This window comes from Rhododendron vialii, chromosome 1a (genome assembly GCF_030253575.1).
Source record: "Rhododendron vialii isolate Sample 1 chromosome 1a, ASM3025357v1".
NCBI classification, from domain to species: domain Eukaryota; kingdom Viridiplantae; phylum Streptophyta; class Magnoliopsida; order Ericales; family Ericaceae; genus Rhododendron; species Rhododendron vialii.
Window position 1 is genome coordinate 4,920,266 of NC_080557.1, and position 25,051 is coordinate 4,945,316.

A 25,051-nucleotide genomic window follows, 5' to 3' on the forward strand; every position below is an offset into this window, starting at 1 on the left:
TGGCAAAACAACAATGAGCTCTAAGATTGTTGTCAAAGATGGAAGAAATCCTATCGTGTTGAAATACCTTAAGTATGGGTACGCTTTGGGGCGGATTGGTATAAGCAATTATGCCTTTCTCGACTTTGTGTTTTGGTGAACAGTCAACCCAAACACCACCTGAAGGTTGACCCCGACTTGGAATTCCATACCCATGCATAAAGTCAATTTGTTAAATTCACGACACAATTGTATCTTAAATTTGTAGCATAACCACACAGTACAAACATAACGAGGACACGCAAAAAGAAAATGTCCTATAGCACTTTCCTAGCTGGCATACAAAAACTTAGGGCATGGCATGATTGAAGAACAATTGCTGGGTGCTCTCGAAGCACCGACACATGATGACTTTAAACCGTTTAATATACATATTTCTACCCAGGATGAAATGTATGGATCCCACATGAATGTGTGGTGATGAAGGGTGTTGAGTCACGAATGTGACACTGCCAAAGACCATTGAATAATTACTCCTCGATTGAAACACTCGTCGAGTCGTTCTGGCCAACTGCTGTTGGATTTGGTGGTGAGGTCGTATCTCCAGTCGACTGGACAGTACTTTCAATGGGCTTAGTTTCACATTGTGCCTTTCGAACCTAAATTCTTAAACCTGCAATTAAACACAGAAGCAAAATTGCAAAAGGTAGTAGCCTCAAAGCTGTCACTTGTAGTAGTGGAAATACATCAAGCCAAGTAGTATCAATTGAACCCGGTATGGTAGCACCCGGCCGGAGAAATGATATCACAATGGCCCACACTATAACAGTAACCAAAATGACATGGTTTACAGACTTATACAACGCGGTGGGGGAAGATGACGATGACGGAAAATGTATAAGCGAACGCCATGATCATGATCGCCAACCACAACATCCCAGCTCGAATAAACCCGAAAGCCCTTTTTCGCATTGGCAAAACAACAATGACTCTAAGATTGTAGTCAAAGACGAAAGACATCCTACCATGTTGAAATACATGAAGTACAGATCGCTTTGGGATTGGTATAAGCAAGTATAGCTTTCCCGGCCTGGTGTTTTGGTGATGTGTCTTGCCAAACACCGCCGGGAGGGTTGATCCCGACTTGGAATGACATCATCGCCATCAGCGATGATACTATCATTAATGTATCCTTTTTCTTCTTCTGCCAATAAGGATCAAATGGGAAAAAAAGTTTGCCAGATCTTTTAACCACAAATTCACATAGGACGTCTTTGATATACTCATCACTATTCTTATCTTCACTCTCTGTAACTCAGGAATGGAATGAATATCCAATGTCGTCCACCCACTCCCATTTCTTGCATTCACATGAATCACATCTATTAATTGAACAAGCTCACCGTCATCTTTTCTTTCTTTTATCCGCTCAAGTAGCAGGTGTTTGATAATCTGATAGTGTTGTTCTTCTTCCCTTCATCCAAGGGTTTTGTCTTTTTACCAAAAAAAAAATGCCAAAAATTTAACAATAAAAAGTTTGAATATGGACATACCTCACATCGTTTACCAAAAACAGCGTGATGCAATATGTTGTTGCCATTGATATCAGTACGATTTGGTTGATTTCCTTGTCGATCAACCACATTTGATTGGACATTGATAAAAACGAATGCATCATACTATGTCATAGCAATAGCAAGCCATATAGTAGTATCAATAAACCCCGCCATTGAAGATGGATATGTAGCATTTTGAAGACAGCATTTTGAAAAAATTTGGTTGCTGTGGGGAACAAGTTTGGGAATATTGGATTTTGGAATGTTGATGCGGAAAAGGAGGATGGAGATGGGATTTACTTGTCCCAAACCCGATTCGGGGCCAGTCTCGGGGATTCTCTTTCAACCATGTTCATTGTCAAAGGTATTGCTTTTGTAATTTACTTAATTGAAGTTCACGTTTCTAGTCCTCTAATTAAATAACTAAATGACTCTTCGATCGATTCAATGACTCTTTAATTGACGAAATGACTCGAAGACTTTGACCAAAAATAACGTAGACAGACTAAAACTGAAATCGATTTGGACTTGAATAGAATCGATACGTGTTAAAATGTTAGGCCGCGCCACCATAATTTTCCCCACTCAAACCGGTCCCAAGTACCTGTTGGCTATGATGTCTGCGTCATTATGCTCATGCGATAACTGATGGTGCATAGACTCTTCTGAACTTGTGTCGCTAATACTTAGGTGGGTGTTGTTGTAACGAACGCTATGAATGTAAGTTAAGAATGAGAAATTGAAAAATTAAACAAGAAATCACAAAGACACAAGATATACGTGGTTCCTTAAGTTGGGTACGTCCACGAGCAAGGAGAGAGAGGATTCACTAACCAACGTGAAGAAGAGATACAAAGAGCTGGCTATAATCCGTAACTCTATAAAGGTCACAATGTGAGAGCCCAAAAAATACTTTGGAAGTTCCCCAAAAGCCCTATTTATAATAGCCTACAAAAACGGGAACAACATAATTAATCAATGTGGGACTAAAGAGAATACAAGGCATTTCCAACAATTCTTCACCTTGACTTGAATTCCACTGAACTAAATCACCAAATATAGTTCTCCCCTTTTAACCTCTCACTCGCTAATGCCCCCAAGGGGCGATCAACTGCAAATACCAAGCAAGCCCAAGCAATACTTAAACTTGGCAACCAGAATTGGTTTAGTCAACATATCTGTTGGGTTATCTGCCGTACGCACTTTCTTCACCTCAACTTGCTTCTGTGAGATGATATCCTGATTGAAGTGATACCTGACATGGATATGCTTAGTCCTCTCATGATGCATTAGATTTTTAGTCAAATGTATAGCACTCTGTGTATCACAAAAATACTAAACTCACATTCTGTGCAAGACCAAGCTCACAAAACAAACCTCTCATCCACACTGTCTCCTTCACAGCTTCAGCAATAGTCATATACTCCGCTTCTGTTGTAGACAGCACGACTATAGCCTATAAAGTAGCTTTCCAACTAATGACACTTTCGGACAGAGTAAAGACATAATCTGTCAGAGACCTCCTCTTATCGTGGTCACCGAAGAAATCCGAATCAACATAACCAACAGCATGATCACCAGAATTGGCAACCCCAAATAATAGACCAACACCTGCAGTTCCACAGAAATACCGTAGTATCCATTTCACAGCCTCCCAATGTGCCTTTTCTGGATGCCCCATATAATGACTAATGACACTGACTCCATGTGAAATATCAGGACAAGTACATACCATGGCGTATATAAGGCTCCCAAATGCGCACGAATATGAAACCTGAGACGTATACTTCTCCTCATCCTCCGACTGTGGCGACAACTCAGCTGAAAGTCATAAGTGTGCTGCCAAAGGAGTACTGACTGGCTTCAAGTTCTGCATGGCAAAGCACTCAAGTACTTTAAGAACATAAGACTTCTAATTCAAAAATAATTTGCCAACTACTTGATCTCTACAAATCTCTATACCCAAAATACGTTTTACCACACCCAAATCTTTCATCTCAAATTCACCACCTAACAGTTGTTTCAACCTGTTGATTTCTGATACACCTTTGGCAGCAATAAGCATATCATCAACATACAACAGTAGATAAACAAATGAACCGTCTTGAAGTTTTCGAAAATACACACAACTGTCATAGTCACTTCTTGAATATGATTGGTTTATCATAAAAGTATTAAACCACTTATACCACTGCTTAGGGGATTGTTTGAGGCCATACAAAGACTTACGAAGTAAACAAACATGATCCTCTTTACCAGAAACAACAAATCCCTCAGGCTGACGCATATAAATTTGTTCCTCAAGCTCGCCATGCAAAAACGCAGTTTTGACATCAAGTTGTTATAACTGATCAAGATCATAACATGTAACAATAGCAAGTAAAGTGCGAATGGAACTATATTTTACAACTGGTGAAAATACCTCATTGTAGTCAATACCCTCCTTCTGGCTGTATCCTTTCACCACTAGCCAAGTTTTGAACAAAGCATCTTCTACCCTTGGAATACCTGGTTTGCGCTTGAAGACCCACTTGCATCCAACAATCATCTTCTCTTTTAGCGGTTCTACTAATTCTCATGTCTGATTCTTCTGAAAAAACTCAATCTCCTCATTTATAGCAACAAACCACTGTGTAGACTCAGCGCTCAAAACAGCTTTGTATAGCTTGAAGGCTCCTCATACTCAACTGTCTCAGCAACTGATAAAGCATAGGCCACAATCTCAAAATAAGCCGAATATTTTTCAGGAGGCCGAATCTCGCTCCTTGGCCTATCTTTAGCAATAGTGCGTGGTTGCTCAACTAACTCATTAACCCCTGTGTCTGAACTCTTGAACTCTTCTTCAATTGGCTTATCAATGTGCTTCTTCCCAGAGTTGGAAGATTCACTCAAAAACTCCACCTGCTTTGGAACACTTTGTTCCTGAACTGTATCATCAATCTGCTTAGACCCCTTAATCAGATAATTTTCATCAAAAGTCACATCCCTATTGATCAAAAACTTCAAATCATCAGAGCACCATAACCTATACCCTTTAACACTTGCTGCATAACCCAAGAAAATATACTTCTTGGCCCGTGGCTCCAATTTACCCTCATTCACATGAGCGTAAGCTGGACACTCAAAAACACGCAACACAAAATAATCAGCTGAATGATCTGACCATACCTCAAATGGAGTCTTACACTCAATAGCAGTCGACGGAGACCTGTTTACCAAATAGCATGTTATGAAAATGGCTTCAGCCCAAAATTCTTTGCCCAATCCGGAATTGGACAACATACAATGTATCTTTTCCAAAAGAGTCATGTTCATACGTTCAGCCGCACCATTCTGCTGAGGATTTTTTCTCACTGTGTGATGCCTCACAATGCCCTCATCACTGTAGAATCTATCAAACTCACCAAGACAAAACTTCATACCATTGTCAGTTCTCAAACGTTTTATTTTCTTACCAATCTGATTCTCAATCAAAGTTTTAAACTGTTTGAATGTATTAAAGGCGTCACTCTTATGTTTCAACATATACACCCAAACCTTATGAGAGAAATCATCGATAATACTCATAAAATAGCGAAAATCACATTTAGAAGTTACCTCTGCGGGACCCCAAAGACCCGAGTGAAAATAATCCACTGTGCCTTTGGTGCGATGAGCAGCTGTACTGAATTTTACCCTATACTGTTTGCCGTAGACACAATGCTCACAGAAATTCAGCTTCTCAGTTTTCTGGCCACAGAGCAAACCCTGTTTGCTCAAAACTGTCATCCCCCTCTCGCTTATATACCCAAGGCGCATATGCCACAAACGAGTCAAGTCTGAATCTGAAATCTTGGATGAAGCAACTGTTGCTGCAGCACCTATAACTGTACTGTCCTGGAGTGTATAGAGGTTACCACACTTCTGACCCTTCATTAGTACTAATACACCCCTTGAGACTTTCAAAACTTCACCTTCACTCAAAACTTCACCTTCACCGAGGAATTTGCAACCATGAGAATCAAGAGCACCACGGGAGATAAGATTTTTCTTCAAATCCAGAACATGTCGAACCTCAGATAAAGTAGTAGCAATACAGTCATGCATTCTAAGCTGAATCATTCCTGAACTAACAGTCTTACATGCCATGTTGTTGTCCATCAAAACTGTACCACCATTGACTGCCTCATAAGTAGAAAACCACTCTCTATGCGGACACATGTGATATGAACATCCAAAATCTAGAACTCACTCGGTCTTAGAGCGAGAATCGCACTCTGTAACTGATAACACATTATCTGACTCATCTGAACTTTCAGCAATTCCAGTAATTATTTTACCCCATTTTTGGTTTTCTTTTTCCTTCTCTTTGAGTTTTAAATAGTCACTTTTCCAGTGCCTGGGTTTCTTGCAATAATTGTACTTTCCCTTCTTTTTACCTGATGACCTGGATCTTCTCCTATTACTCGACTCCTCCCTTTCTATTGTTCTTCCCCTAACAAACAAATCCTCCACATGTGCATCACCCTCACCTGACACTTTTTTTCTCAATTCTTTCGAATATAGGCTGGCCTTAACATCCTCCATGGATATCATGTCTTTGCCATACAATAGGGTTGTAACAAAGTGCTCATACGAAAGTGGTAAAGAACATAGCAAAATTAGGGTTTGGTCCTCATCCTCAATTTTACTATCAATATTTTTCAGATCCATAATAATACGATTGAACTCATCTAAATGATCCTCAACAGGTATACATTCTCGCATACGAAACGTATAAAGACGTTGTTTGAGATATAATTTGTTGGTGAGCGACTTCGTCATATATATGCCTTCCAACTTCCGCCAAATTCCTGCTGCTGAAGTTTCTTCTTTCACCTTGCGAAGAACGTCATCTGTCAAACTCAACTGAATAGAACTCAGCGCTTTGGCATCCGTATCATCCCAATCTTCTTCTTTGATTCTAGAACTAGTCTTGCCTAACAAAGCCTTGTGTAATCTTTGTTGGGTTAACAGAGCTTTCATTTTTACTTTCCAAAGACTGAAACTGCTACTCTGTCCATCAAACTTCGCAATCTCGAATTTAGTCGCCATAGTCACAATCGGAAACGAAACCCTAGTTTTTTACAACCTAAGGCTCTGATATCAGTTTGTTGTAACGAATGCTATGAATGCAAACAAAAAACGAGAAATTAAAAACTAAACAAGAAATCACAAAGACATAAGATATACGTGGTTAGATAGGTACGTTCACGGGAGAGGAGAGAGAGGATTCACCAACCAACATGAAGAAAAGATACAAAAAGCCGACTATAATCCTTAACTCTAGAAAGGCTACAATGTGATAGCCCAAAAGATACTTTAGAAGTTCCCCAAAAGCCCTATTTATAATAGGCTACAAAAACGGGAACAACATGATTAGCCAATGTGGAACTAGGGAATATAAGGCATTCCCAACAGGTATGATATATGTGTTGGGCCGCTCGGCAATAAAAAGAATGTTCTTTTTTCTCAGTCGCATTTGAATTTTGAGTACATCTCTGAATAATATTTTGGATTTCATGTACGTAAACAAGATAAATAGACGAGCGCGCACACAATGCATGTGCAAATAGTATATCATGTATCATCCAGAATAGCGAAAGAGGAAAATATTGATTTAAGATTAATCTCTAATCAAATCTGAAATATGAAAGTGGGAAAGAAGGAAGAAAATATTACGGTGACAACATTTTTTTTCCTTCTTAGAAGTTTCTTTAGGATGTTAAAAAGCAGTAGTTTAAGAAATTGATATGTGAGCTAGCCTCAAAATTGACGTTCACTCTTAAAGGAATATTCCCTTTATAACAGTAATAGATATACAACAACAACAATAACAGAATCCATCTCTTCCCCAATCATTAAGGGTATGAACAGTAATAGATATACAATAAGAACAATCTTCTAGACGTGTCCCTGTACACAAACTTGAGCACCCAAGTCTACAATATTCTAACACATTTGTGCGAAGTGACATGACTCAACTTGGCTTTTGCTTTCTTCAACTTAATTTATTCCTTTTGCGCTATGGCTTAGGACATGGAGTTATTGCTCACCACTAATCTGTAAAGGCTGGTTTTCCTATTTTGTCTGCGCATATGCAGGTATATAGCAGCTGCTTTGATGGATTTCTTTGGTTGCATGGGTATCGAGGAGTAGTAGTTCGACTTGTTATATTCCAGCGATGATGCCATATTTTCCATTTCTCAGCGACCAGATGATGTCAAGTCCTTATATTTTGCTGCGGGTCAAGGTATTGTCAATATGTGGGCTTCTGATGAATCTGGTTCACTCCTTTCTGGACCATGGTTCCATTGTGAGTGGCTCCTGGTTTCCGCCTAGCTTGCACAAGGAAGCACAACTAAAAGACCACACCGGAGGATCTCCGGGATGGATGGTCCTCTGGTGCGAGAATGAGTACAATGTTCAGAGATGAAAGTCAAGAACTAGGGTTTGAGTATGGAAGAGCATGTACCTCTTTAGGGTTGGCATAATGGAAAATTTATAGGGCACACCTTAGCTTGGCCTCCAAGACTGCGCATGCGCTTGTCACGAGTCAGTTGACGTCACCTTATTGTCACGTTAGGGTTTTGTAACCGCTCACGGGGTGAGCTGGCACCTTCACGTGCCCTCGTCCTTATCCAAGTGTGTAACCGTTCGGATGATGTGAGAGTTGTCGTCGTGGCTGAGGCGGTTGTTCCCATGTGGGTGAGCTGAAGGCATGGTCCCCACGTCCGTTCAAGGCCGAATGTGGAGTCCGACCGTCAGAGGGTCGGCATGCTCAGCTGATGGTTCCTTCAAACTTCGGGAGAGATCCGGCCGAACATCGGAACAAGCCGAGCCAAACCATCGACAAGGTTAGGACCGGCATGGATCTTTCACTACAAGAAAAATGAAAATTAGTGACGAAAAAGTGGCGACGAAATTTAATTTTGTCACTAAATGAGTATATTTGGCGACGAAAAAATAAATTCGTCACTATTTTGATAACTTTCGTGACGAAATAATTTCGTCACCAATTATGCCTATTTAGTGACGAAAAAAATATTTTCGTCACTAAAGGTACCCCATTTGGCGACAAAATACATTTTTCGTCGCCGAAAGCTTAAAAAAGGTGACAAAATTATTTTTCGTCGCCAAAGATAATCATTTGGTGACAAAAAATATATTTCGTCGCCAAATGTGAGCAATTTAGTAACAAAATATTTTTTTCATCACCAAATGCTTAACTTTGGTGACGAAAAATAATTTCGTCACCATTTTAACGCTTTCAGCGACAAAAAAAATATTTCGTTGTCAAATGGGTACTTTTCGTGACGAAATTTATGAATTGCGCTTTGTCACTAAATGTATTTCGGACATAACTCTTTACTAAAATCTCCGATTGAGATAATTCAAATTGGGTTTGAACAATAACTCAATTGCCTACAACTTTCATGTTTATCAAAATTGCTAATTCTAATGTTTAAAGGTCCAAGATTACATTCGAAATATATTTTCTTGTTAAACATATGTGTTATATATTAGATATTTCAAATATTTACTGAAAAGTATGTGTAGTGCAGTTGGTTGGAGCTTGCGCGAAAAACTCAAGGGACTCGGGTTCGAAACCTAGCAGGAGCAAGAAAGATGGATTTCTTTTCCCATATGAAAACATCTTTCGCAACGAAAAATTTCGTCACCGATTTCTTATATTAGTGACAAAAAATTTCGTCACCAATGTGACCCATCGGTGACGAATTTTTTCGTCGTCAAAAAACACAATAAGTGAGGAAAAAAATTTCGTCACCAATTATTCACTTTTTGGTGACGAAATATATCGTCATCAAAAGGCACTATAGGTGACGAAAAATAAATTTCGTCACCAGGTAGGAATCCTCGACAACCTTTAGTCGACAAATTTTTTTTCGTCACCTATATTATTTGTGACGAAAAACATGCAATTTGTGACGATTTTCATTCGTCACCCAATTGAATTTTTCTTGTAGTGTTTCACGGAGGGTTCGATATTCGCTCGGAATGGACACGAGCCATTATTTCGGCCTGCTACACAATACATGGGATGAGAGGACTGAAAAATCTTTAACCCCATGGATTTTGCATAAACATAGAGAATCAACTTAATAGATTTCAGCTCGGAAAACACTAAAATCATGGTAACAAGTTCCACAGATGGGAGTTGGGACTGCTTGCATCTGGGATGAGAGATATGTTGATACAGTTAAATAAAGCCAAAGTGGTGGAAGATAGTATAAGATATGGATAGCCATGAACCAAACTGAGAACAGATCAATTGTAAACTGGTCACATGTACTCTCGAAAGCTGCTTATTATTAGAAAATGGAATTGGACCTGTAGATAGTTCTCCTAGAATGTAACTTGACACGAAGTGTTGAGAGAGATTGAAGTTATTGAACGTTATTCAACAGTCAATTCAAATAATTTTCAGAAGTTAAAAGTAATTAATTTGGTGTCTTTTCTAGAATTTAATTAGGAACATTTTTCCTGGTATATGGGCCATTAGTTTCAATTTGTAGCATTTTCCTTTAAAAGTGGGCTAATATATGTATGTGTTAAATAATGATGTCTTCTTGAAATCTCCTTATTTTTCATACATGGAGATTGATTTTTACAGACATTTTTTGAAGTAAAGTACACTCAATTTCATGCCTATGAGACATATAACACATCGTTATACATTACATTCCTTTTCCTACTACATGTGCTACAGTACACTTATGCAACATGAGGGGTGTGTATTGTAACATCTTCCGGGGAAAACTCACAGCACGAGCATGATCAAAAGATCAAATGTTGGGCGTGTTCCCGCTAACTGAGTATGGAAGTGATGTCGGGCTACCTTTGACGACCTTGAAAAGCTTATCCCTGCACTTCATTAGACACCTTTGTTGCTCTTTCAGAATCCCAATTTTCAATGCTGCTGCGTGAAAACCATAATTATATATCACTCAAATCCAGTGTCTTGATTGATGAAAGCTCTCCCAGACCAAATAGTGTCATCAAATAAATTATAACTTAGATAAAGGACCTCTAACTTGTTCAATATTCCTGATTCTTCTTATGAACCTATAGAATAGTAGAGAAAAGTAGATAATAGATAGGAGTAGTATGGATTGTGCCAAATTGCTCAACTACGTCGACGGGTCACTCTACATTCTATTTCATGCACAAACATTAAGATCATACTGTTATTCGTGATGGCTATCAAAATAAAGATAGAGAAAAGTAGTCTTGTTAACATTTCTGTTCAATACCGTCGATCGTTGTGATACTGACAACCCGGTTTGAGCTCAAGTCCAGCTCCTTCAAGTTGTTCAAGCTACCAAATTCTGTGGTAAAGAAATGTGAAACAAACCACGGAACACGTGAAAATGGACAACATGCAAAAAATTACTATGAATGAAGAAAAAAAGAGCCGTGGTACAACGGACAAATTAATATGTTTGGATGCATATCCAGATACATGTGTGTTTTGAGCAATTTGATGCATGGGAGACAAGTATCGGACAGCTGCAATTACATTTGTGTCTGAATTTCTGTGCCAAGCATTTTTCAGGGAAAAAAAGAAAAAAGAGATTATGTTCTGACTTATGGTTTTCCGTTTGACAAAATTGATATATATATTTCAAACTTGCCTTTAGCAGAAATTGACCCATTCAATACGTTCGAGGCCAAATTTAGAATCTTCAGGTTTGAAAGCTTATTCAAAGACGGTAGAATGCTATTTATGAAGATAATTATCACCAAGCTCAAGCTCTTCCAAATTACCCAAATTCACCAATATTCCAATACCTGCAAGAGAAACAAATTGGTATAGGGAAATTTATTTCTGAATTGAGATTCCACTTATTTTTCTTGTTTTGGCCTCCGCATGGGAGGTCATTTATTGGTTTAACTCTAACAGCTAGTTTGTTAGTGGTCAAAAAATTTGGAGGGAATATTGGTGAGGGGATAAGGTAAAACGACGGATTATTCTAACAATGACGGATAATCTTTTGTTCATTCATGTTCTAACAACTTAAAATAAGTACATAAAAAAAGCTTCAAATTGGAGTTTGAAATAATCAATTTTTATTTATTTTTGGATCAAATAAGCTAGTAAAGCCAAATAAGTGATTATTCATAATTGGATAAAACACCCTTAAATAACTTTTTTTAGGTAAATAAGCAAAATAAGTTAGATTGTAAGTGCAAGCAAATATGGCCATAGTAGGACATCATAAGGTCTGGTTTCTTGGAATTCGTGAACCGAATCGTTACTCGTGGTTCTTAAAATGTCGGAACCGTGTCGAAAACCCAAAATCCTACCGAGCGAACCGAATTAATTATACTTGTGTTTAGAATGAAAAATGTTACACAACGCAACTTGATTTTACTTCTCTACTAGACAAACACAAACACAAGCACATATTTTATTCCATAGCTTCAATTCTGTGAATTTGCGCTGGATAGAATTTTATTGTGAAAATTATCACAAACTTCACAACCGATTATTGATGTGTAGAATATATGCTAATCCATTTTGGCATTGACTGAAGAAAAAATGAAAAATATGAATTTTGAGGTTAGGTTTCATTTCATGATTTCATCATGTAAATTAAAGACGTCAGAAGCCATACCTTCGTTTCCAATGAAACCAAGCCATCCGCTTCCGGACAAGCCTAGGCTTCGGAGTAATTCAAAGGGGAGAAGAATAGAGGCATTTAGATGCCAATAAACATCTGTCTAATATTCTCTTAATGTATTATAGAGTGAGAGTTTGATAACTCGACGTGTAGTGGAATTACGCTCAACACCTTCCCATTGGCAACAGTCCATGTTATCGTCTTCCTCTCAAGATGGCAACAAAAAAATGTTGATTGGCAAATTGATGGAATCTTTGAGTTGCAAAAGAGCAACTCTTTCTTTTTCCAAACACCTATTGCTTCCATTTTCTAGTACAGCAAACATGATCACCAATGCCCATAGTGACCTCATCAATATATGTTGAAAGTACTCCATCGATCCCACCTACACTTCAAAAATACTACTCCTATGACATGGCCTTAACTTGCTTTGTTTAAATAAGCTAGCTATAGCTAGGTTAGTTACACAGCTTACCGCAAGATCATAATACTGACATATTTTTCTTTCCCAAGAACTGCAAACGACAAGGAAAACCAAATTGCGACTCGTCACGCCATCTTTTTACAATCATTTTTCAAAACTAGGCTTCATATTATTAAAAACTTCACTATTGCCACCGCCATAGACGGAACTAAGCTTCCGCGTATGGGAGCCGCGTAGGCGCGTAGTTTCAGAGTGTTCTTTTTTATTCAAATTTTAATATTAATGTTAGTTATTTTTTTTTTTTTTTAGTTTGTTAAGAACACCAAGAACGTGTCCGTTTCTATCTTTCTGCACTCATTACTCAAAAAATCTCACTCAAAACCCAAACCAAACAAACGATTACATTAATCCTGAACTTTCAAAATCTTATTATTCATAGTTCGGCCATCGCGTTACGAAATCCGGGTTCCGTCTCTGGCCACCGCATTTGTTTGGCTTTTAAAACTTGGATTACACCTATCTTATGTAGATAGATAGGGGTTCTTTCCAGCTGGTCCTACATGAGAGGATTGTGTCCCATTAGGTCCATGTCCTTGAGCACAAATGTGCACAATCAATTTCCCATAAGGTCTTGTCCCCCATGAGCGCATCCCCCCGCGCCTAAGTTACAATTAGTAGCTTACATGGTTCCTAATATATTCAAGATCATCCATGTAGACTTCTGATGTATGACGTGTTCTCCACCATCTTTGTGGCCTCACGTGAGGTTGGGCACTAGAGTTCTAAGGTATTTCATAAGTCGTTTTCCTAGAGGTCATAGTCACCATGATATTTCATGGGTCTTTTTTCTGGTAAACACATGCTCCCCACGCCTAGAGTTACCATAGTATTCCACATGTTTTTCAATAGCCCGAGCCCACAAGGTTATGTACATGGGTTGCTCTACAGAGGCGGAGCTGTGTTGGGGCCCGGGGGGCCCTGGGCTCCCCTGCTCCGGCTCCCTGAGCATCCGAGTTTTAAAATTTTTATTTTGTATATACCTGATTTTGAATATTATTGATAATTATTTATGTATAACTACTTATAATCTTAATAATTTTTGTTTAATTTGATAAAAAAAATCAGTTATTTTACCATCTCATTACTCAATTTCTTTCATAAATAATAAAAAATACGCACATGAGAGTTGAATTAGCCTAAAGAATCATTTTAATGTACAAATGTAATGAATTGGAAAGCAAAAATCTTATAATATACTCCCTCCGTCCCGAATTGCTCGTCCCTTTTGGGAATCCAACTTATTAAGGGATGCGAAAACTTTGTATTGTCTTTTTTGTATTGCCCCTGAGTCCTAGTCGATATTACCGAGGTCAATTTTATGGGTCTAACTTTTTATATGTAACTCAAAATATATGTAATATGGATCTTGTTTGATAAATATTAATTAGTTTTATTAAACAAAATTTTCAAATCATGAAAACCATTATAAAATAAAAGATAATGGACATGCCAATTGAGATGGAAAAATATTTTTCAAGGGTAAAACTGGAAAGTGACCCTGTTTTGATGGATGTTTTTAGAAAGTGGACAATTCTTTTGGACATCCAAAAATGGAAAGAGGAACGAGCAATTTGGGATGGAGAGAGTAATAAGTATACGTTCTAATAAAATATATGTCTTCCAAACTGGCCTCCCTGGAGTCAAAATCCTAGCTCTGCCACTGTTGCTCTGATACCACTTGAAACTCGTCACTTAGACCACTAGCCGAGTAACTTGTTGGAACCCAACCAGATAATATATCCAAAATGCTTAATGCTTGACCGATTCCTAGACCTAAAATAATGGGTTGTCCCAAGCGTAGGGCTAAGACCAATGTAGCATAATACGCGGTAAGACCGGAGTTGAATACACTAAGGACGGTGAGTGTGTGCTGACTAAAAACTCGGGTTGTTATAATTTAAATGAGCTCTTAGGTAGCCACCCCTTGTCGTTTTGATTGAGATTAAATTAAAACCTAGAAATTGATTGTACTTTTCAAATAATTAAAAAGAAGGTACAGTCGTAGGGTTCATAACACTCGTAACCAGTCCGGATTAACCTGCTCTGTTTGGAGTTCTTAAAAACGTTTAATTTTAGATTGAGAAAGATATCCCGCAAGATGCAAAATCCTATGGTCGCCATTTACTCATGCGCAGCGAAAAATGGGTTTTAGACCCCCATTCCCCCGTTCACATGTGCTCCGACAATGCCCGGATTTGTCTACGGAAAGTATTTTTCAATCTAAAATTGTTCTTTTCATCATTTGAAAATAGGAACAATGCCCGAACTGATCACGGCGTGCTAATCAATCCGTGACCCTACCTAAACGACTACTTACTATGCATTGAACAAGAAACACAAGAAACCCTAATTTGCATCATGCTTCTATAATTCCAGAATGAAAATCAAGCAAAAGATAACAACCAAATGAATTTCAACGAACAATTTTAATTAAGAACAGAAATTAAAACTAGTTATCGAAGTACAAGTAATTAAATAAAATATCAAAAACTTAAAAGAAATAATACTCGAAAGAAAACTAAACTTCGGAACAAAAAGTTTTGCAGCCCCGTTCTTTGTTTTTTCATCCGTGGGAAGAATTTTCTTTTCCAAAAGCTGCCGTAGTCGTACGAATCAGTTCTTCCGTTTTTTCTTTTTTTCCAAAGCTGCTCCAGAAGTCTTGTTAGTTCCTATCAAACCTAATGAAAAAAATAATAATAAATCCTCTCTTGCGGCAGCCATTCTTCTCCCTTTTATAAAGTACTAATAAGTACTGTAGCTGACCTCCCTTGTAAAAGCCTTGGCCTACTATTTAACTATTTGGTCCACTTAATAGTAAAATAAATTCAAGCCCAATTTTTTATTTCCGGTGAACATTAATTCTGCCAATTTAACTTGCGAACCATTACTTCAATTGCAGTCCAGACCTTCCACTTGATTGAATTCAAACAGCCCAAGTTTTAGCACCATTCAAAATTCTAACTTCGTACGTTTTGTATCAAACTCTTCAAATATCTACAACACAAAAATAAACCATAAAACTTCAAATAATTATATAAATAGACTTAACAAAGATAAATTAGAGGGCGCGTATGTGAACATTTACGCAGCTATTACTTAAGTCCAAGTTAGTAGTAGTAGTTTACATATACCAATACTGTGACACCACAAAATCGAGAAGAGTACTGACGGGCCATGAACCATGTGATAATAATGGAACACGGAAGAGAGGAAAAGGAAATTAAGTAGTGCTCGTCATTAATCACTCACTCAATGTGGATTCACACGCAATATTCGGAAAATTGAAAACGACAAGGAAAATGGTGCTAGCTTCTCGCTCAATGTGTCCGTCTCCGTCGAGTCGTCGTCTTCGTCAAAGAAGTATGACTTCAAAAAATGTGCAAAATGCCTATGGATAAGCAATTTGCTTGGCCTTTGCGCCGTTTAAATAGGGTTGCAACAATTTCAGAAAAGAATGATGTGATCTCACTTTCCGGGAAACAAAGGGAAAAGTAAAGGGAAATGAAAAGAGAAAATAGTGCCTGTCAATTTAATCCATACACATCAACACAACAATGACAATATCAATGTAATTCCCAAATGGTTATCTTGACGGCTTGAGAAAGGTGAAGGTGTAGTCGTTTTGGAAGGGGATTTGCAGTCCAATTTTCTGTTGGACAGCTTTTGTTTAATTTTCTCTTGTCTTTGGTGTTATGTTCCCTCGTTTATAAGTGTATGCGCTTAGCGAGTTTCTCTCTCGATGTACCCTCTTCGAGCTAATAATATTTTCGTTTTGCTGAGCAAAAAAAAAAAAAAAAAATGTAATTCCCAAATGGTGGATGGTTAGATACAGACCTGACATTTGACTATATATGTACAAAGTGATTGCTCACCAATAGTTTTACCACATAAATAGCGGCCCTCCTATATTGCCAAAAGTTCAAGAGACCTTATGCCGTGGAACCATGACCCCCAAATCAAAACCTGATGGCATCAAAGAAGGCAGGCCTACAGATCTGATTCATTTGTGCTCATTATCTTACTTACCTCGTTCAAAATTCAGAACATCCGTAATGCACATAATCTATACACATTAATCCATACATATAAGCAACTTTTAATAAAGAAAGGTGAAATTTAAAAGAGCAAGCTTGGTGGCTGTTCAATCACTCGGGGGTATTTTCACTAACAAAATATACTAAGAACTTAACGCATTTTATCAATTCATTTCCATTAATAGAAAAGTTTTAGTATTTTACTATCTCGTTTTCACTAACAAAAAATTGTTAGCAAAAACTTTTTTTTTCTATAGTAAATCTACTCACAAACCCATCAACAACTTATTCACTATCGGAAATAACTTGATATTTCTCAACTTATTCACACCAAAAATACCTAACATTTCTCAACCGCAAATAAAAATTCTCAACCACAAATAAAAATTTTAAAAATTTTCACTACCGAAAACAAAGGTGAAATGGTGCGTCTCGGTCAATGTTTCCGCCTCCTTCTTCGTCTTCGTCAAAGTAATTGGCAAAGCCAGATTTCAATCGTGGTTCAAAACTAGCCATGAAGTTACTAGAAATCTCAATATTGCCATAGCATTTGTTTGGCTTTCCTAAAGCTTGGATTAAAAAAAAAAAGGGCCAAATAAATGTAAGGAGGTTTAATAATAAGAGGCCCCGATTTTTAGGATTCTTTTCACAAGCCTGAAGCTACGTTTTTCTGGGTTTCCACCCGAAGCCGACTCTGGGTGGGTGCACTACATGTTGCAGTGCTCGTGGAGCACAGATCTTGAGTACCCTGCTCCTTTCGTCACACAAGTGGAAGAAAGTTTGGGTGAGAAGGTTTCTGACTTTCTGTCATCGCGTTTGATCAGAACCCTAGCCCATAGAGTATTTCTATTCCGGTCTCCATACCCGGAGCCTACCGTGGCAGTGGGGGCTTGCTGGAGTTTATCTCCATCTTTTTGGTTTGTGGATCTGCCTGCGCCTTAGGCGATGACGCTCTTTCGTCGGCCGGAGCAGGCCGGCGTGCTTATTGGAGCAGTCCAAGGTGATGGTTTCCCTTTAATTCTCAGCTTATGTTTATGTCTCTTTCCATCGGTGCTATTTCCGCAGTCCCTGTTTTGGAATCTGTGTCATACCGAGACGGCTGAATGGATAGATTGCTAGCTCCACGTGTCCTGACCCTTAGCGGCAGTGTGTGGTGATCAGCCTTCAGCTCGGCTTAGGATATAGACATTACGTCGTCTCTTTGTCCCTGATTTTCTTGTGTATTTCTCTGTGATAGGTTGGCTATAGTTTTCCTTTTCATTTTATTCGGATGGATTTGTTGTAAGTGTCATTTGACATTTTAATGAAATGTGATTCAGATCCCAAAAAAAAAAAAAACTACTATTTTTTCCAAGTGCAAGGAGGAGGGGAGAAAGCCAAAGGATTAAGTTACATCATTCAAGTTTGGTGGGAAAGTTCCGCAATCAATTAAGGCCCTTTTAAGTTTTTGGGACCATTATGAGAGTGGCCGAAGTACGGAAAACAGTATTGTCATTACTCATTAAACTCCTATAAACAACATTGATCCTACTTTTCTTTATGAAGTACAACTTACCAGGGTACGTATTTGCTCTCACCAACTTCTTCATTCGCGTAGAAATGTAATTTAGCTTAAAGGCACGCCTCGAATGCTTCGGTAGTCAAGGACTTCAAGTGTCCCTAGCAAGGTGTGAGGGGAAAAAAATCGAATTGAGGCTACAAAAAATGCACAAATGTCACAGACGAGTGGTTTAGCCTGTGCTTTCCGTATCTAAATGGCACAAAAAAGGCATCATCTATATAACAATAGGCATTTTACGATGAATAAATTGCATTCTAAGATAAAATGTTGGGCCACGCACTCACAAGCAAGTGAATGTCGTATGTGCCCTGATTAACTGACAATAATATTTCTCTAATTCCATTGTTGTTAAAACTCTTCAAAATGGCTACAAAAGAACAGTTTTGTCAAAAACAGGCGGTGTTCATTCAAATGATAAAGCTTTGATATCCAAATTTGTTGATCCCATTCTTTTAATTTTTTTAATTTTTACATCAACTGTTCCACTGAGGCCTTTCGCCAAAAACAGGTGGTGTTCATTCAAATTGCAAGGAGACATTTAGGAAGAAAAAATTCCTAACATAGAGTACAAGTCCTGTATGATTTTCGTAGGATTTCGAAAAGAAAAAAAAAATCCAACTTTTGCACCTTGAACAACCCGTCAAATTGAAAACTCGAGAACAACACGAAGTTGAATACATCACAAAGCTAGAATGATAGTTACAAGGCATTCCGTCTTAGATATAAAATTGACCCTTAACAAAACACGTGCTACTGAAAGAGATTTATTCCGTACAAACCACAATCCAAATGAAACTGCGTAGAATAGATTAACCACACCACATGCTGAGAGAGAGATGGCTGCTTATTTCCAAAGAAAACAAAGCCTGCGCCCGACGAGATTGTCCACAACAAAATAGTAGCAGGAGGTGATTGAAACCTCGACAAGATGAAACCATGCCCTTCGCCAATACGGATTTATCAAGAAAATCACCACAATTGCCAATACCACAGTTACGTAAGACCCTGCAAAGCTCATGTAGAATATATTCATGTCCATGAAACCACAATCTTCTTCTGTATCATTCACAGCGGCTCTTGGCGTCGATGGAGGTGAATCAGTTGCATTACACTTTGGCAGTGGTTCTCCGCAAAGAAGTGGATTTCCAACGTAGCTACTCGATTCAAAATTTGCAAATTGGAATCTTCTCTGAGGTGTCCTTCCACTTAAGTTATTGTAAGACAGATTGAAAACAACCAAGAAAGTAAGCTCTGTAAGCTGAGAGGGGATTTTCCCATGCAGGCAGTTGTAGGAAAGATCCAAGCTCTCTATGTTTTTCAAGTTTGAAAATGTCACAGGGATTGGACCGGTGAAGTTATTGTGGGATAAGTTCAACGCTTTGAGATCGGTAATGTTTCCAATTTCAGGTGGTATGGCGCCAGTCAATCTGTTGTGGGAGAGATTGATTCCTGAGAAAAGATGTAGAATGATTCCCCTGTAGGTTAAGGACATTCCCTTTGTTGTAAACTTTGCCTCTTGTCCTGTAGCCTCTATATCAAAATACTCTTCTTGATCTCTTTCACTCTTGGCTAACACCATCCCCAGATCATGCAACAATAATGTGAATGTTTGTGGTGAACCATAACGGTAGAATGAGTAACTTGATCCCCCGACTTTTATTCCGTTGAATTTAATGTTACTAAAACAAGGGGGAACGCTGCCAAAGAGATTATTGAAAGAAAGATCAATCATGGTTAAGCGGGGAATGTTGCATAACTCCTTTGGAATGTTGCCTTCAAAACTATTGTTTTGCAAGAGAAGAACCGTAAGCCAGAAAAGGCTGCCTATCCAAGTTGGAATATTACCACTGAACTGGTTATAAGAGAGATCAAGCTCCCTTAAATTGGGACCGTAATTTTTGAAGGCCATTGGAAAAGGTCCATCAAGCCTATTTTTGGACAACCGAATATTGTTGATATATATAAGTGATGTACTGAAGCAAGATGGTACAGCCCCGGTGATATTATTTTCTGAAAGATCTAACAACGTGAGCTTTCTCAATTGACAAAATTCAATTGGAATAGGACCTTCAAGATGATTACCGGCCATGGCTAGAAACTGTAATGATAAATTCCCAATGAACCCTGGAATCTTTCCTACCAGTTGATTAGCACTAACATCCAAATAGATCAAATTGCTCCGAGACAAGTTAGGCGGAATTTCTGTGAAGGAATTGTTGGCGGAATAGAAGACTTTCAATAGGGTCAAATTGTTTTGATGGGGTAGTACTGGGCCTTTCAAGAAGTTGTTTGATAGTCTCAAGAAATTCAAGAGGCGGCAACCTTTGGCCAAATGAACCGGTATTTTTCCAGATAGATTGTTATTGGATAAATCTAGCGTTTCCAGAGCAGTCATATCCCCGAATGAAGAGGGAATGTTGCCTTCAAAGTTGTTCGTAGACATGTTGAGGAATTCTAAACTCCGGAAAGAACTGGCTAATTTGTAAGGAATGAAGCCTTCAAGATGATTGTTAGAGATATCCAGTGTAATAAGATTTCTCATTTGACGCAAAGGCAACAATAATGGTCCACCAAATGAATTGTATGATAGGATAAGTGTCTCCATTCTTGTATTGTTGTCCAACAACCAATATGGAAACTTACTTGTAAAATCAGTTCTAGACAGCTCAATCAATATAAGGTCATGTTGATGGTAGAGAAAGCGAGGAAATGATCGGGTAATATGACCATGTTTAGAATTTGATAAACAGAGTCCGATTAGTTGGAAACTTGGGGATGTGGCAGGAAAGTCCTCCTCTTCCAACAACATGTTGTTCAGGCTCTCTATGAACTCGAGTTTGGAATGGTTAAAAAATGACATGAATGAGATTGGAACTTCAAAGTCATTATCTGAAATTGCAAGGTATTCGAGGGATGTCAGATAGATAAGAGGAGACCGTGCAATGTTTCCAGTAAAATGATTGGAAGTTAAATCCAGTAGTCGAAGGGATGTCAAGTTCGCCAAGCACGATGGTAAGGTTCCCCCAAAATCACTCCATGTGACATCAAGCTCTCGGAGCTTCTTCAACTCACACAGCCCTTAAAACACATGGAACGAAACACATTGAAAATCTTAGATTGATATATATTTGATAGACGAAACAGATAATGACCAGTAATATCCTTCAATTTGTGGGTGGGGAGTAGAAGAACAATTCAGAGTTATACCTTCAATTGAAGGAATACGCTTGCTGTCACAATATGTTAAGGACAATACTTGAATTGAAGTAATGACTCTAATGTATGGAAGAACGTCGTCGAGCATAACACCTTCCATGAACAAAGTTTCAATGTTGCTGATGTTTCTCAAGTCTGTATTAAGTGGTTGAACCATGGAAGAAATCTGTAAGTATCTTGAGAGAGGAAGGTGCTAATAATGTTAATTAAGAGGAAATTTCATATAAGAGGTACCCTTATTGTGAACAGCTCCGTGCAAGCCTCTATTGTAACTCAAATCCAATGTCTTGATTGATGAAAGCCCTCTCAAAAATGACCAAACACTATTATCGAGGGCTTCATTATGACTCAGATCAAGAACCTCTAACTGTTTCAATATTTCTGATTCTTCTTGCGAACCTGTGCAAAATAGTAGTAGTAGATTTATTTGGAAATATTTTTCTAGAAAAGAAAACATTTCCTGTTGTTAATTGGCTTGTGATATGAAAACATTTTCCGTTCTTTGGTTGACAAGGAAAATCTCGCTAAGGGTTCTTAAAAAAAAGTATTTATTAGTAATTTTTAAAGTTAAAAAATAATATTTTGATTTTTTTTGCACCATTCAAAAGGTCTCATCGAGATCTATCAAACAAAATCTATATTACACAAAAAAATTATTTCAGTAAGTCCATTATATTTAAACTTGAAAATTACAAATAAGTTTAAAGACCCTTAGCAGAAATGTCCAAATTATATAGTTTTCCAATAAACTATATAGTTCTTCAACATTCACAAATCGAATTCCATCAAAACACTTGTCACATTAAAGAAAGTCTAAATTGTTAAATTTGAATAATATTTTGACTTTGGATAACGATACCGTTTTCTTCGAAAAAAAGTTCTTCTCATCCAAAACTAGATTAACGCCCCTTCTTTCTGTAAAAAATTCAGAAAGAAACCAAACACACATACATGACACAACCACAGGAGATATACGTGATTCCTCAAACTCAAGTACTCCACGGAGGTAAACCAGAACAATTAATCAGATGCCGGAGCTTTACACGGTGTTCTTCACAACACCCAGCACTCGGACTCACTACAGGCCTCACATCTCTGTCAATCTCTCTGATACAAATTACAGAGACAGAGGCCTCCACTTATAGGCGAAAACAAACCAACTGTGCAATTCACGGGAACCTCAGTGGGAAATCATTGAGTGGAAACCTCAGTGGGATTGCCCTGCTACCACGTGCTCTCTCACTGGATTTGAGGAGTACTGGAGCCAAGAAAGGCCCCGAAAGTCAAAAATAGAAACTATATGCACCTTAAGATTAGTCGAGACAAAGTTCCAAATAGCTACAAGAACTTGAAGTTTAGGACTTACGAGTTTGGTCCCTCCTAGGTATCTGGTTAAAAACGCTGTGCTGCGAACTCTTACATGACCAATCCATACGGGTCTTAAATGGGTCTCACTAGTGGACGATGGGATTAGTTATGCTTGAATTAGTCGTGGTTCACATAAACTGATCCGAACACCGAGTTATCAAGAAGGAAAAAAGAAAGAATTGAATTTTGAAGTTAGGTTTCATTTCATCATTTAAAAGATGTCAGAAGCCATACCTTCATTCCTGATGAAACTACCCAATTGGTTTCGAGACAAGTTTAGGCTTCGGAGTGATTCAAAAGGGAGAAGAATAGAGGCATTTAGATGCCAATATTCCCATGGTCTCAAATCTCTTGTGTCACCAAGTTCAAGTTTGATAACTCGAAGCGTAGTGGAATTACACTCAACACATTCCCAATGGCAACAGTCCATGCTATCGTCTTCCTCCCAAGATGGCAAAGAAGTGCCACCTGGGAAGTTGATGGAATGTTTGAGTTGTAAGAGAGCGATTCTTTCTTTTTCCAAACACCCATTGCATCCATTTTCTAGTACAGCTAACATGATCAGCGCTACCCATAGTGAGCTCATGAGTAAATGTTGAAAGTAGTTCATCCCTACGTACCCAGAGAAATATGACTTGACAAATTAAAGTGCTTATAGAACATATAGCAATTGTATGGAGCGCTTGCTTTTGTTTAAATAGGGGTTGCAGCTTACCGCCACAACATCATACTCAATAGTCAAAAATTTGATGTTAATTGTTCAATGGGTCAGAGACTCCGTAGTCTTCGTCTTCGTCAAAGTAGTTGATATTAGTTGTTCCTTCCCAAAACCAAATTGACAACACGGCAACGCCATCTCTTTAAATCATGTTTCGATACTAGGCGTCAAATTATTTGTAATTTCACTTCTGCCACCGTATTTGTTCGGACTCTGGGTGCAGTACCTGTACTGTTGCAGATCCTCGAGCTTAGAGCATCTCCATTTGAGTGTTTTTAGATATCTTTCGTGTAAGACTTATTAATTAAGTCAGTTAAAAAGAAATTTCATTATTTTTAGGCTTCATTTGACATTGTTAGAACCATTTCATAGAAAATTCTAAGTACCCCGAATAATTACCAGCTTACTCTTCAAAAATACTTGCTATGACATGGCCTCTGCTTTGCTTTGTTTAAATAAAAAGCTAGGTTACTTAAGCTTACCACAACATCATACAAACAGATAGCCTTTCAAAAATCAATTTGGGAAACTCGGCTAAGGTTCTGACTTCGTAGTCTTCGTATTCGTCAAAGTCGTTGAATTTTTACCGTTTCTTACTCAGTTCCTAATTTCCATCTCGGTCTCCCTCATAAGGATCACATCATCAAGAAAATCAAATTGAACGACACGGCACACCATCTCTTTTCAATCATATTTCTCAAAATTAGCCCTCAAATTATTAAATATTTCGCCATTGCCACGACATTTGTTTGGCTCCTAATACTTGGATTGGGCCTATCTTATGTAATGTAGATGGGCAGCCTTAAACTAAAAAGTAATGAAGCATTGCCCTAACAGGGCTTGATATTTTCGAATCCACCTATCACTTTGTAACCTAGATTTATTTCAATTAAAGGATTTTTTATTCGGATTTACCGGATACCGTTATGGTTCACGGGCCCTCGCGATTTCTCCTAAGAATTTTCAAATATCATGTAGCGGGATAGATATTTCCACCTAGCACGAATCATCTTACTAGTAAGATCTGTCTATCACATTCAATTACCACAATTTCAATTAATAATTGCTGCATGAAAAGTATTTGAAACTGCAGATAACAAACGAACAATTATATGGAAAAAAAATAAAATCAATTTCATAAACATGAAATTATCTAATTCGATCATTCAACCAAATCCGAATATTAAATCCAACACAAGCTATAAAATCTAACAAACTTCCTCTACACCCTATACACCCTAGAAGACGGGTTTAGCCCGCCATGAGGAGTTGGTCTCCTCTCCCCTTCTGCAAAACCCTCATTTTCCTTTATGTAAGAAGACAATTTTTTCCTTCTCGAACTCCTTTCCCTTTTTTTCTTCTTTCACATTACTCCTATTAGGGTAATGGCCCACCACTTGAATTGCAAACCATGATATTGACAACACAAATAATCGACCGCCAATGCTAAAGAAACCGACCGTGGCCACCA

General features: G+C 38.1%; 2 protein-coding genes across 4 annotated transcripts; both read right to left on the reverse strand.

Moving 5' to 3' along the window:
• Window positions 1–10,519: 10,519 nt before the first annotated feature.
• Window positions 10,520–23,507, reverse strand: LOC131298989 (receptor like protein 21-like). 2 transcript variants are annotated; one of them, XR_009190585.1, is made up of 2 exons: window positions 10,829–11,970; window positions 10,520–10,640 (listed from the first exon to the last, which is right to left on the reverse strand). XR_009190585.1 is itself a non-coding variant. In XM_058324518.1 (2 exons), exons 1-2 carry the CDS (start codon window positions 23,470–23,472, stop codon window positions 10,633–10,635), a joined length of 384 nt encoding a protein of 127 aa, XP_058180501.1. In that variant the 5' UTR covers window positions 23,473–23,507; the 3' UTR covers window positions 10,559–10,632. The 2 variants fall into 2 exon arrangements, 1 of the variants encoding a protein (XP_058180501.1); XM_058324518.1 differs by lacking the exon at window positions 10,829–11,970 and adding an exon at window positions 23,097–23,507 and having other exon boundaries at window positions 10,559–10,640.
• On the reverse strand, window positions 18,896–22,045 carry LOC131298938 (cuscuta receptor 1-like). Of its 2 annotated transcripts, XR_009190576.1 has the most exons (4): window positions 21,729–22,045; window positions 21,486–21,629; window positions 19,033–21,356; window positions 18,896–18,965 (listed from the first exon to the last, which is right to left on the reverse strand). XR_009190576.1 is itself a non-coding variant. In XM_058324446.1 (3 exons), the coding sequence occupies exons 1-3, from the start codon at window positions 21,949–21,951 to the stop codon at window positions 19,123–19,125; spliced, it is 2,601 nt and encodes an 866-aa protein (XP_058180429.1). In that variant the 5' UTR covers window positions 21,952–22,045; the 3' UTR covers window positions 19,004–19,122. The 2 variants fall into 2 exon arrangements, 1 of the variants encoding a protein (XP_058180429.1); XM_058324446.1 differs by lacking the exon at window positions 18,896–18,965 and having other exon boundaries at window positions 19,004–21,356.
• Window positions 23,508–25,051: the final 1,544 nt, after the last annotated feature.

Coding starts and splice junctions, on each gene's coding strand:
- LOC131298938 (XM_058324446.1), bottom strand. CDS start 21,951: ATGTTTTCTTTTCTAGAAAAATATTTCCAAATAAATCTACTACTACTA. Junction 21,630..21,728: donor CGGAGCTGTTCACAATAAGG/GTACCTCTTATA, acceptor CACTTAATACAG/ACTTGAGAAACATCAGCAAC. Junction 21,357..21,485: donor GCGTATTCCTTCAATTGAAG/GTATAACTCTGA, acceptor ATGTGTTTTAAG/GGCTGTGTGAGTTGAAGAAG.
- LOC131298989 (XM_058324518.1), bottom strand. CDS start 23,472: ATGAACTACTTTCAACATTTACTCATGAGCTCACTATGGGTAGCGCTG.